At 29.8% G+C, this 12,723-nt stretch overlaps 1 protein-coding gene across 1 annotated transcript in view; it reads right to left on the bottom strand.

Annotated features, from left to right (window-relative positions):
* IPO11 (importin 11) overlaps nucleotides 1-12,723 on the bottom strand; it is a 201,433-nt gene that overhangs the window by 69,009 nt on the left and 119,701 nt on the right. The window contains exons 23-25 of the mRNA XM_074282418.1: nucleotides 11,736-11,815; nucleotides 10,692-10,772; nucleotides 2,792-2,887 (exon numbers count right to left, since the gene is read on the bottom strand). Coding sequence (XP_074138519.1) covers nucleotides 2,792-2,887; nucleotides 10,692-10,772; nucleotides 11,736-11,815 — 257 coding nt within the window. The remainder of the gene's footprint in view (nucleotides 1-2,791; nucleotides 2,888-10,691; nucleotides 10,773-11,735; nucleotides 11,816-12,723) is intronic.

Here is a 12,723-nt window from a genome sequence, read left to right on the forward strand (position 1 = left end):
TATAATGTTATCAAGACTTTGATAAATATCACCATCAACAAAGAATCGTTTGTTTGGACTGTAGGCAAACTACCAGTACCACAGAGATATTAACATACATATACAGGGTGGGTCACAGATTATCTCTGTAGTGGCATCTGTCACTACAGAGTTTAGTAAGATTTTGTTTTACACATGGGAAACAACTTATCCAATTAGATCCTTCAAAACTATATTTATATGAGCAGAGTTCAAAAGCTTTCTTAAAATCCAAAACCATCACAAGGAGACATGTATAAAAGCTTTCAAATATTGGTCCAACTACAGGAAAGTGCCAGTAAACAATTTCTTCTACTACAAAAAAGTTGTCTAATTTTTTTAGTTGATGATACCTTTGATTCATGGAGAATTGAAACAACTGCTTATCTTCTCAGTTGTCTTTTTACCAATCATCTTGTTATCTTTTAGGAATTCATTTTGTCATATGACAACATTTTATCCTGTCAAACTTGATATTAAGTCCCATTAACACTTTTTACCATAGTACACTTATTAAGAATTGAGATGGTAGATTCTAAAGTGGTTGACTCACTAGAACATTAGAAAAATTCCAGAGGATCCATTTTATTTTGTCTGGTTTTTTACCCTTCCTTCTAGTTCACATATATAAACAAATCTTTTACTATATCAGGTTTTGCTAGATCTCACTCCAAAATTATGTCCACTTAAGTCTCTTTTTTTATTTTTTCAAGCACCTATTATTTTCTACTACAATATACTGCATAAGCAATTGTATTCTACAAAAAAAGCTTCTCAAACTGTGACCCCATATAAAGACATAAAATTGAATGTGGGGGTCGTGAAAAATTTTGCAACAGCAAAAAATATCAAATATTCCACAAAGATTTGATTCTTTATGAAAAAATAAACAAGCATACCCATCTGATTAATATGAAAATTTACTTTCATCTTTAATAAGGAATAAAATCATATGTATACCAAAGAATTATTTTAAAATAAATTTCTTTATGACTTTTTATTAGTAAATATTTGATTTCTAAATCTATCTTATATATATAACCAGAGATTACATACAAATATAAAGGATTCAATGAAATCACAAATTCATTTGAGCAATGAGTATTAATGATAATAACAATAACTGATCTTTACATGGTAATTTTAAAGTTTAGAAAGTTCTTTACATACATATTTTACAGATAAGGAAACAGACTCAGGCTGATTACCTTGCTAGTATCAGAAGAAAGTTTCAGACTACAAGCTGTTTCTAATTCCAAATCCAATCCTTTTTCACTCCCCACACTATTCTAATCAAGTAAAAGATCTACAGATTAGACAAAGGCAGCAAATTTGTAAAATAACAAATGATTAACCATTTACTTTCTATGTGTTAAGAGACAATCAATTTCACTTCTTTTTTGTGATGTTGTTTGATTCCTGTCAAAGCCAATATCTTTTAACTCACTTTTGAATGAATATTGGAAAAAAATAGCAAGTCAGTATATAAAGCTTTTGACCCTTTCATTTTTTATTATTCTAACCCACATTTTCCGAAAAAATTTTCAACATCTCCTCATATTTCAATTTTTAAAATGATTTCAGAAGTTATTAAAATACAACTTGGAAGATATCAAGTTCTTCATGGAAATTCTTCACTTTATTCACAATAAATGTTGGTGCACATTCTGAAATTATGCATATGATGGTCTTCTTTAAACAAGGAAAGAAAATATGACTAAGCATAAAATGAAATAATGTTTCTCACTTCCTTTATTCTCATTAGAAAAATCAACTTTGTCAACTCTTTTATTGATCTCTCTAAAGAAATTGTGGAAGTCTTCCTTTTCAATTGAGACATATTTAATTGTGATTTCACATATATCAAACATATTAATATGCAGGTGATTAAGTTATCCTAGTTACATGGTACCTCATTAGTCATTGGACAAATACCGTACAATGGGAGTACCAACAACTGATATTTTCTTGGTGATTATGAGCAATCTTGATACATTTCAACCATTCAATAAGCATTATTCTGTCTTTGTCTTGTCGACAGATTACCATTTGTAGAGAGGCAAAATACACTAGAATTGACCTCTAGTCCTGGGTCCAAGTCCTGCCTCTGACATACACAGGATGTATGGTCATGAAAAAGTCATTTAACTCTCAATGCTCTAAGGATCTCTCTAGAACGTCTTGGAATTGAAGAGAAGGTAGCAATTTTTGCTGGTAAGAATAATTTCCTATACTAATGAAATCATTAGTCCAATACCTACTCCCCCTCCTTACCTATCGTACATAATGGTAAAAACTTTAGTTAAATATTATTTAAGTTTCCAAAAATGAATTGTTTACAGTTTAGCTAGTTTGATCTGTCTTCTACTAAAAGATTGACACAAATTGATAAAGAAGAAAGTTAAGGAAAACTAAGAACATAATATGCATAATGAATACAAAATGTGAATGATAACATTTAGCCCTCAAAACTCCAGAGGAAGGCCTCTACCAGATTCAAATGTAATTGGGAAATATCTGGCAACAATTAAAACAAACAAACAAAAAAAAACAAAAAACATAAAATAATATTAACATAGTTTTCTAAGTCAATGAAAGGCCCTTAAGGATTCTTATGTACAACTGAATGGCTTCCTGTTTCTAATTAAATTTGACAACATTGTCCTAGGCAATTGTGCTTTGGCTTTTCATCTTGATCCTTATACCTACTATTAAAAAGCTTCTGTTTTAAGATAACTCTGAGAAGTCAAAATTAACTTAAAGAAAGTCTTACCTCTCCATCTATAATCCCCCTGAACACACATGGTAAAATAGGCTGAAACATTTGAGGTCCTAAAGTTGGATTCACTTTAAGAACATTTTCCACTACCTGAAAAATAAGAATGTAAATTGAAGAGTCAATGAAAAAATTCAATGTCTCATGTAAAAGTTTAGTACATCATATAATAAATAAAATAATATTAAAAAATAAGCATCATTTCTATTGCACTAATTAAATGTCTAAATAAGTACAATAAAATGTCACAAACTGTGTGAGCAGAAGTTTCTATAAACCTGGTATTTATACTAGATCTATCATTTAAAATAATCAGAAATATAATGATACTATTTAAACTTATTAAAATCTCAAGTTGTCAATATAGAACTCAATATAACAGAAAATTTATGCCTTTCTAAGCATTTCAAACCATCAACTAAATTATGTCTACCTAAATGATAAATACTAAATTCCAAGTGCCTTAGAATATATTCCCTTCTAATAAAGAATTTTGTTCATCTACACCTAGAAACGATGTTACATCACTTTTTGAAAATGGAAGCATAATCCCAACAAATGGCATGAGTGCGGGATGAAGTAGTGAGTAAAATAAATATGAAAAGGGCCAAGCGAGTTCAAGCTTACATCTGGAACTGACTTACAGCTTCCCTTTTATACCCCACCAAAATCATATTTTTCTTTGTTACACATTATACAAATACCAGAAAACATAAAAAGTATAACTAAGGTTATGACGTTTCCTTATTCTATTAATCAATACCCATCCTGGTTTTTATTTCGTTTTTAAAGTATCTTGAATTGGTCAAGTCAACTGTCAATAAATAATCCAAAGGAGTTCAGATATTAGTTATCAATTAAGGAACTGGTCTTGCCAAGTCTCCTAAAGTCCTCCAAGAGGCTTTCCAAAAGACTTACAGCTGTTCCCCACAGCAGAATGTAACTTATTAATGAAATAAGCATCTATTTACTTGAACTATAGTTACTTTAACAGGAAAAATATCTAATAAAAACATTTCAAATGAAAGCAATAGCTGACTTTAATTTTTTCAATATTTCGTTTCAATACTAGTTTCCAATTAGTATGATTAATGATTTCTATGAAGTAGTTGCATGTATTCAAATTCACACTATTAGAAGTTATATTAATGTAAAATATGGTGACTAATTGAAGTACAATAAAAATATATAATGCAAATAAATTTCAATGAACAAATTTATAGAATAAAAAAATTATTAATTGCTACTAATCTTTTTTTTTATACTGCCTAAACACTAAAACTATTGGTTATCATAATATGCTTCTTCTCTTTTTACTGGTCAAAAAAGATGTCTCTAGTTAATGGAAGACTATGATTTGTGATGTAGCCCATAATCAAGATCTAAAAAATACTTCAAAAGCAATGAACCATCTTTACCCCGTACAATGGAAAAATATTATGGGGATAAGAAGGAAGTAGATAAGTAAAATCCTTTTCAACTCTTAAGATTCTATGAAAAATCATATATAAAAATGCAAATTTATGAAATGATAAATTTGGCATAGATTATTCACTTGCAAAAGGGATTAAGTACCATTGGGTCAGCATAAATATCAAATTTCATTAGTGAATTAAAAACAAAATACTTCAATTTAAAATATTTGGTTTCTATGAAAGCTTCGAAAACAAACCTAGAACATAAAGAAAAACAATCTGAATGTAGACTCAAACATACAAAAAATGTAATGTTTGAAGTGAAGTCAAAAAAAAAAAACAACTTACTAATTATATGATTGCTAAAGAAATTAGGTGAAAAAAGTTAATTTTAAGTGCTATTAATTATTATATTGCCATAGCAAACCTAGCTAGTGTTTACCTTAACATAAACATTAAACAGAGATATTATCAGGGACTCAAGGGGAGAAAAGGGAGAAGAAATTATCAAGAAACATCAAATAAGAACCAGATCTAGAAATAACTCATTCAATAATACATCAATTTTCCAAAAGAATAAAAGTATTTCATTTTATCTTAAATATGAATGAATTTTTCAAATTAATAAAGCTCCTTTTATGCTATTTAATTCAATCCAATAACAAACATATATTTAGCCCTATTATGTCAGTCACACCTTTACAAAGTGAATCCCAATACAAATATGAGAAACCATTTCTTAAAGAAGTCCCTATTCTTAAAGAAGGATGAAGATTTATACAAATAATGTTAGTACATATTCAAATATGTTTCCAACAATTACCTTCAGATATCTTTACAAAGCTTTCACAACTTCATTAAATAGAAATGAAAACACAAAAATTCCAAACATATCAACACTCTGAGATTATATGATTTCTTATGTATATGTTTCACTGTTTCTTTCAAAAATGCTTTTCACCTTCCCTGAGTTAGCTATCTATTTTACATAGCATAAATATTTAGGATGAGGGTAGGAGTGGAGAATTTCATTACTGTGAGGAATTCCCAGAATGAAAACTATCATTTACTCAACAATGAAGTATTCATTTAAAACAGGATAGTTTTTTTTTTTTAATGAGCTTAAGTGTATTAAAAAAAAAATAAAAAACTAATTTTATATATTACATTTATTTCCTCAAATTCTAAAAAAAGACTTTCCCTTCCCTCAAGAATTATGTTTTATTTTCCCTCAAGGACATGTTTTTAAAAAGGCAAGGTTTGGGTAAAAGAATATTCCATTTCATTTTTTTTTTGTTTTTAAAGGATACTGCTCTATAATAATGTCTGTTGATATACATAAGAAAATATATTTTTTTAAATCATGCACTGAGTATCTACTGCATCTGTTCCTGAAAGAGATTATAAAAAAGGGAAATGGACTCATATGCAAAAATGTAGCAGTCCTTTTTGTAGTGGCAAGGAACTGGAAACTGAGTGGATGCCCATCAGTTGGGAATGACTGGACAAGTTCTGGTATATGAATATTATGGAGTAGTATTGTTCTATAAGAAACAATCAGTAGGTTAACTTCAGAAAAGCCTGCAGGAACTGATGCTAATAAGTATAGTGAGCAGAAGAGAACATTATACATAGCAACAACAAGATTATTGATGATCAACTCTGATGGACTTGGCTCTTTTCGACAATGAGTTAATTTGGGCCAATTGCAACAGACTTGAAATAGAAAGAACCACCCACATCCACAGAGAAAATTATAGAGACTGAATGTGGATGGAGGCCTAGTATTTTAACTTTTATTATTGTTTGTTTGCTTGCTTGCTTGAATTATTTTTCTTTCACCTTTGGATCTGATTTTCCTTCTGAAGCATTAGAAATATGAAAATATGTTTAGAAGATTGGCATATGTTTAACTTAGATTGCTGTCTATGGGGGGAAGGGTTGGGGAAGAAAAAGAAAAATTTTGGGACACAGGGTTTTGAAAAGGTAAATGATGAAAACTATATTTGCATGTATTTGGAAAAATAAAAAGCTATTTTAAAAATATAATAAATAATGCACTATTTTAAAAAACATTTTATTCATAATAATATCCATGTTATATCATGTAATAATTGAATGTATTTTGAGTATAACATATGGATGGAACTGCCATCAGAATTTAAGCTTCTTTCAAGTAGAAATATTATTTCACTACTTTTATTTGTCTTCCCAGCACCTACAGAGCAGTAAGCACTTACAGATATGTGATTGAATTACAAATGTGTGATTAGAATATTGATAATAAGAACATATAGGCACATCAGTCAATTAAATCATCAAACATTTTACTAAGGGCTTATTCTGTCTCAGACATTTTACAAGACAGAGGATAAAAAGTTAGAAATTAAATAGTTCTTGTCCTCAAGAGTTTATATTCTGTTGGCAAATAACACATGTTGTGCTTCAGTAGATGCAAAATGTACACAAAGTAAATATAAAAGTAGAATAAATACAAAGTAATTTGGGGGAAGGTATTAGTGGCTTCAGAAAAGGAGGCATTCCATGCAGAAGGCAGCTGTTATGTTAAGTTTTGATGAAAGGTGCAGTGAGAGCATAGGCATGGGGGCTATTTGAGCAGAATGGGAAATACGAGTATCTGAATCAGAATGTTAAGTACTAAATGAGTTTGGGTAGAAGAAAGAATACAAAATGGAGAATAATTTTCATAAGTCTAGAAATATAAGCTAAAGCCAAATTATAAAAATTTAAATAACATAGGAATTATTTTTTCCAATCCAAAAGACAATACAGTGCCCCTTGAAATTTTTGAGCACATGAGAAACATCGTCAAACCTGTGTAGATAATATAGCTTTCAAAAATGATAACAGAGAAAGAATAGCAAAATGCTAGGGTCACATATAAGGACAAATTCAAAGAATAAAAAAAAAAAAAAAAACAACTTTACACATACACCACACACACACACACACACACACACACACACACACGCACATACCTTCAGAAATTACATTTCTTCTTAAATGGTATTTGAAAAACTGTTTTCATTAGATGTATTTAAACATCAAGACCTCCCAATAAACTGAGATTTAAAGGACTAAAGAAAAAGAATTCTAGGTCTGAAAAACCCTATAAAAAGAAGTAGAATTAACCAAATTGGCAGAAATAACAATGCAACTCACAACCTATTCATGATTGCCCAGACCAAGCCAACTCTTGGTAAGGCCTCCCATAAATCTTCTAAAAAGGGATACTCAAATAAGTCAGTCAGGGTCTTTCTTTCATTCCTTTAACAAGCCTGGATATCAATGGAACATGAGCAGTAGAAGGAGGGAAAGGGAGTAACATTTATATAAAGTTTACTATGTTCCATGCACTATGCAAAGCACTTTTACAAATATTAATATATTTGATCCTCACAATAACCCTGAAAGATAGTAAATATTATCATATACTTTCTTGTATGTTGAAGTTGAAGAAAACTGAGGCAGAGGTCAAGTGACATCACAAAGCTAGTATCGATGGCTGGAATTAAATTCAGGTCTAGCTGATTCCAGGCTCAAAGCTCTATTATTATACTTACTAGCTACCTCTATTGATATCATAGATAACAGCAAAATATCAGTCATAACTAACTCTAATTATACAACCAACTTTTTTCTGACCATACCCTTTTTCAGTATTGGTCCTGTAACAAAATACTTCACTTGCAATGTGTTGCAGCCTGCTCATCTACCATATATCTAAAGGTAATTTTTTTTTTCCAATTTACAGTTACTATCTGGGTGTAGGTAAAAAATAAACTTAACTATGTTTTGCCATTCAAAATAAATAACCTTTACAGAAAGCTCACGGAATATAATGGTATATTCAGTCACTAAATTATCTTTTCTCTGCTTTTCCCCTAAATTTTCTTTTTCATCATCGTTTCTTTTTTACCTCTTGTCTTAGGAGGAAGTGCTCCTTTCTTCCTTTCTAAGGCTAACTCCGTAACTTCATCTGTTCCTTTGATCTGTACCACATTTGATATTCTTCTATCTTCTTTCAATCATCTTCTTGCACCTTAAATCTTCCTTTCTACTTATTGCTAGAAATATGCTTCAACACATCTTATCTTTCAATTTTTTTAACCACTAAACTTTATAGTAATGTTCTCAATATCTCTCATCTAACATGAGTCAAACTCTTCAAAAGTATATATTTATATTTATATACTTCATTATTCATATAACCACTGAAGTCTACCTTTAAATTGCAGCATACCACTAGGATAATTTTCTTAAATAGTTCTAAGTCAATGATCAGATGACAGAATAGCTGGGTTCTTTTTCATTTCTGATATCCCTTAGTTTATTAATGTCACTGTATACTATTTGCTTTTTCCTTTCTTTTTGAAAGGATTAATGGATATTGCACCTAGTTCTGCTACTGCAACATCCCATTCTACTTTCTTTTCTTCTTTTTCCTTTGTCAAAAATACAGAATCCTGCATTCAGTTCAGATTATGCTTCCACATATGAGCAGATTTTCAACTTGGAATATAAAAACTCTAAAACCAGAAAACTAAAGGACAATTCATTTCAAAAAAAAAAAAAAAAAAGGCTATTCACAATGTCAATGCCCCCTCCTTCATGAATATTTTTTTGAATATATGAATACACTTTTTTACTCCATTTGGCAAAAATTCTGCAATGATTTACCATTTGCTTCCCCAGCTCATTTTACAGTTAAGGAAATGTAGTCAAATCTAATCATTCAAATCTTACTTTAATAAAAACAAACCTAACCCACATACATGGTTTTGGAAAGAAACATTAAATATTTTATTTAATACAAATTGTCAAGAGAATAAAGAACAAATAATTTAATTACTTATAGGAACTTTTGACTTCTACAAAAGACAGTAGGAAAAAAATTTTAAGTAGAACCATAATACTTTAAAGTTGGTAGTTTACAATATTTACACATAGTATTTTCTCTAAGTGCAAACTGAATAGATATTAATATATACTTCTTTCTCAGCTGAGAACTCATTTAAATAGGGTTAAAGGAAGGAATGGAGGGGAGAATGCCTAACTCTAACTTACACTGAGTTAATAACTAACAAAAAAACATCATATCTTTTGAAATACAGCATCTTTATACTATGAACTCTACATACTCTGGGCTATTTTTTTTCTACTGACAAAAAGAGAATGAACAATCAGTGTGTTTTTGGAGAAAGTTTAGAGTAATATCTGAATAGTATGCACACAAAATCCAATTATTTTTCAGACTAACAAGTTCTCCTCTGAAGATTAGGCTTTGTTCTGACACAATTACACTGTCCTGCAAACTCCATTCCTGACTTGTATTATTCTTCTATGATACCTGAGTCTCAGATCAATTTCATCTAATCTCACTTCTTTCTAGATTATTCTGGAATGTCATTGCCAGGTTTTGGCCTAGTATGTCACTTCCGATACTGATCGCTAACCAGGTGGCACCAGGAGTTCTATCTCCCATAACTGTTTCTATTGACTTCCAATGTGATCTTAATTGCCAAAGCAGAATGACTCAAGCTGAATTACAGCTTCTTGGATTTGTCAGGATTATAAATGTAATTAATCCCTAAATACTCAAGATACATCCTCAAGGTATCATTTTTGTTTTTTATTTTAAGATTATTCTCCTTTAAAAAAAGCAAAAATGGGAACTGAGTTTACAATAATATCTTTAACATCTGTTAGTTTTTCCCAGAAATCTTTTAAGGGCACATTGACACCTAGAGATAGCATTGACAGAAAAAGAGGAAAAAGAAAAATAAGGAAAAAAAAGGCAAAAGAACTAAAAAACACAAGATGCCAGATCTATATAATTCTAAATAGAGAGAACCATCATGACAAATCATAGTACAATTAATTTTTATTCATAGTGAAAATACTGAATTATGATTATCATAGCACTATAACTGAGACATCCTAATATTAAGAAAACAACAAGTCTCTCTCCTATTCTAATTTTTTTTTAAATAAGGGAAATGTTATACTTTTGATGTAAATTTTCCTACAATGTGATTAAAATAAACCTTAAATTGTTAATGGAGAAAAACTCTAAAGCTAAGCGGAAAACACAGTCAAAATAAGATTATCAAGGATTCTCAATAATACAAATTCTACTGGATTTAAAAACTGTTTTAAATCTCTAAAAACATTGGCTTTAAACAATTATTCCCATCACCTTCAGCTTTTAGTAATGCACATTCCTCAATTTTATCTCCCTAATGTACCTTGAAATTTAGATGGTGTATGAAATAAACATTATAAAGTATACTCCTATAACTTCTTTTGAGTATGTTAGAACATATCATATTATCTTATTGAGAAATAAATGAACTGTGCTGTCCTCTCACAGACACTCATCCTAATTCAGTATGAAAATTCAGTTTTACAAAGTAGAAATAGAATAAATACTTGTCGTGAAAAAGTTGATCGGACAATACCTTAAGCACTTGAACTTGTCCTTCGGTGGTAATTTCCTTTAACAGCTCACAAAATGACTGACACAGACCTACTGCATATGTCTGAAATTCAATCAAAAGCCAGTGTATATGCATATTATAAATATATGTATAATCTCAAAAGTTAATAGAATTCAAATAGGAAGATCTTTATTTGACAAAAAACAAATAGCAAAATGCTAAATTTATATCATTTATAAATACATCACTCTGTGAAAGGTTCCTTCAACCTTTCACAATATTAAATCACTGAACCTACTATAACAGCTTTTATATTAACAAAACAAATAGTATGTAGATATAATATTTTTTCTCTCACAAAAAGATTAGGATTTTTATTCTTATACATAACTCATGCCTACAACATGATAAATGATATACTATGAGGCCACAATAAATTGTTAAGAACTTTCTCTTACATTGGAGTGATATAAATTCAGTGTTTGACAAATCCCATTAAAAAAAGTATAGTAGAACAAAGATTCCCAATCCCTTGCTTGTATTCTACTTATTTAAAGCAATAAATTAAACAAATTCACTATACCAAGAATTCAGACATTCTCTGAGTTTTTTAAATAGGTTTTTTCAGGTAAGTAAATTCTTCCTTCAGACTTTTAAACATTTCTTTCAAAAGAAAGCATTAAATGTGGTAGTAAAGAACACTGCTTTATTTTTTTAAAAAACTATGTTATTTTAATAATCATTGCATAAAAAAATTTTTTTAATCTAGTAATTCATTCTGGATACGTCAGGAACTTGGGGAATTGCATGAATTCTCACTTGTCTAGGAAACAATACTAAATCCTCGATACTCCCACTTAGAGAACAATCGAGAAAAATAAGTTTCTTCTTTTTAAAAAATGGTTAATATATTATGAATTATATATATATATATACACACATACACACACACACATATATATACACATATGTAGTTGTTCTTATAACTAAATTCCCGCAGTCATTTATTGATTTCAAGGGGAAAATATAATCAATTCTTACTATGTAACTGTTACTGCAACGTACCTGTAAAAATTCTGTTGACGACAAAAAAATATAACCATTGATGATCTTAAAGCAGGTTCTGAGATTTTCTGAACTTAGTTCTGCCAAAACAATGAATTTCAAATAGTTCAATAAAATGTCAAATTGACCCATTATAGCTAAATAATTTAAAGAAATTCAATGAAAAATAAATGATTCCTATGTTTAAAAGTCTTTTCTGAATTATACTAAGTAGCCTGGTTTATAGCTAATTATTTAAAACTTGCTTCCTAACACCAGTGTCATCTCAACACTCTTTCCTGCAACAATCATTTCTTTGTGTCTTGTCACATCAATCTTCTTTATAGACAGATCTGGTCATACCCAAATCTTTAAATTCCTGACATCCACTAAATAAAGTTCAAATGCTATACAGCATTCAGGGTCCTCCATTATCTAACACTACTATTATCATTTATAGCCTTACCTTTTTTTTGCACTTTTCCCATAGAACCCAGTGAACTCTACATACTTATATTTGTAAGTTCAGTGCCTTTGTTTATGTTTTTCATGGTTTTTTTTTTTGTTTGTTTGTTTCCTGGAATTCCTTTGCCTCACCCAAGTTACAAAAATTCTTCCCACTCTGTAAAGCCCCAGAAACTTTGCATGATCACCTGAAATGCATTAATGTTCTTTTGCAAACTGAAGCCATCTAAATTTGTTTGCACTGTAGCCACATACCTATCACATTTGTTTTGATATTATAATTTTATATCTACTGACTGAATTGTAAACTCCATGAGCACAAGATTAATATCTTCTCTAACTCTGTACTTCTTCTGGACTCTAAAATAATTCTCTTTATATTGAATTTTTTTTATAGTCATCTTAATTTGTTAACCTGGAATAAAAACATACCTTGACAGGTTCCTATTTATATGCCTAGAAATTTAGTCATTTAGAGTCAATCACAGGTTTGTGAGCAACTCCTTTCCTGCCTAACCTTGATCAATACTATTACTTTTAACAA

The sequence above is a fragment of the Sminthopsis crassicaudata genome, chromosome 1, assembly GCF_048593235.1.
Source record: "Sminthopsis crassicaudata isolate SCR6 chromosome 1, ASM4859323v1, whole genome shotgun sequence".
Lineage (NCBI taxonomy): Eukaryota > Metazoa > Chordata > Mammalia > Dasyuromorphia > Dasyuridae > Sminthopsis > Sminthopsis crassicaudata.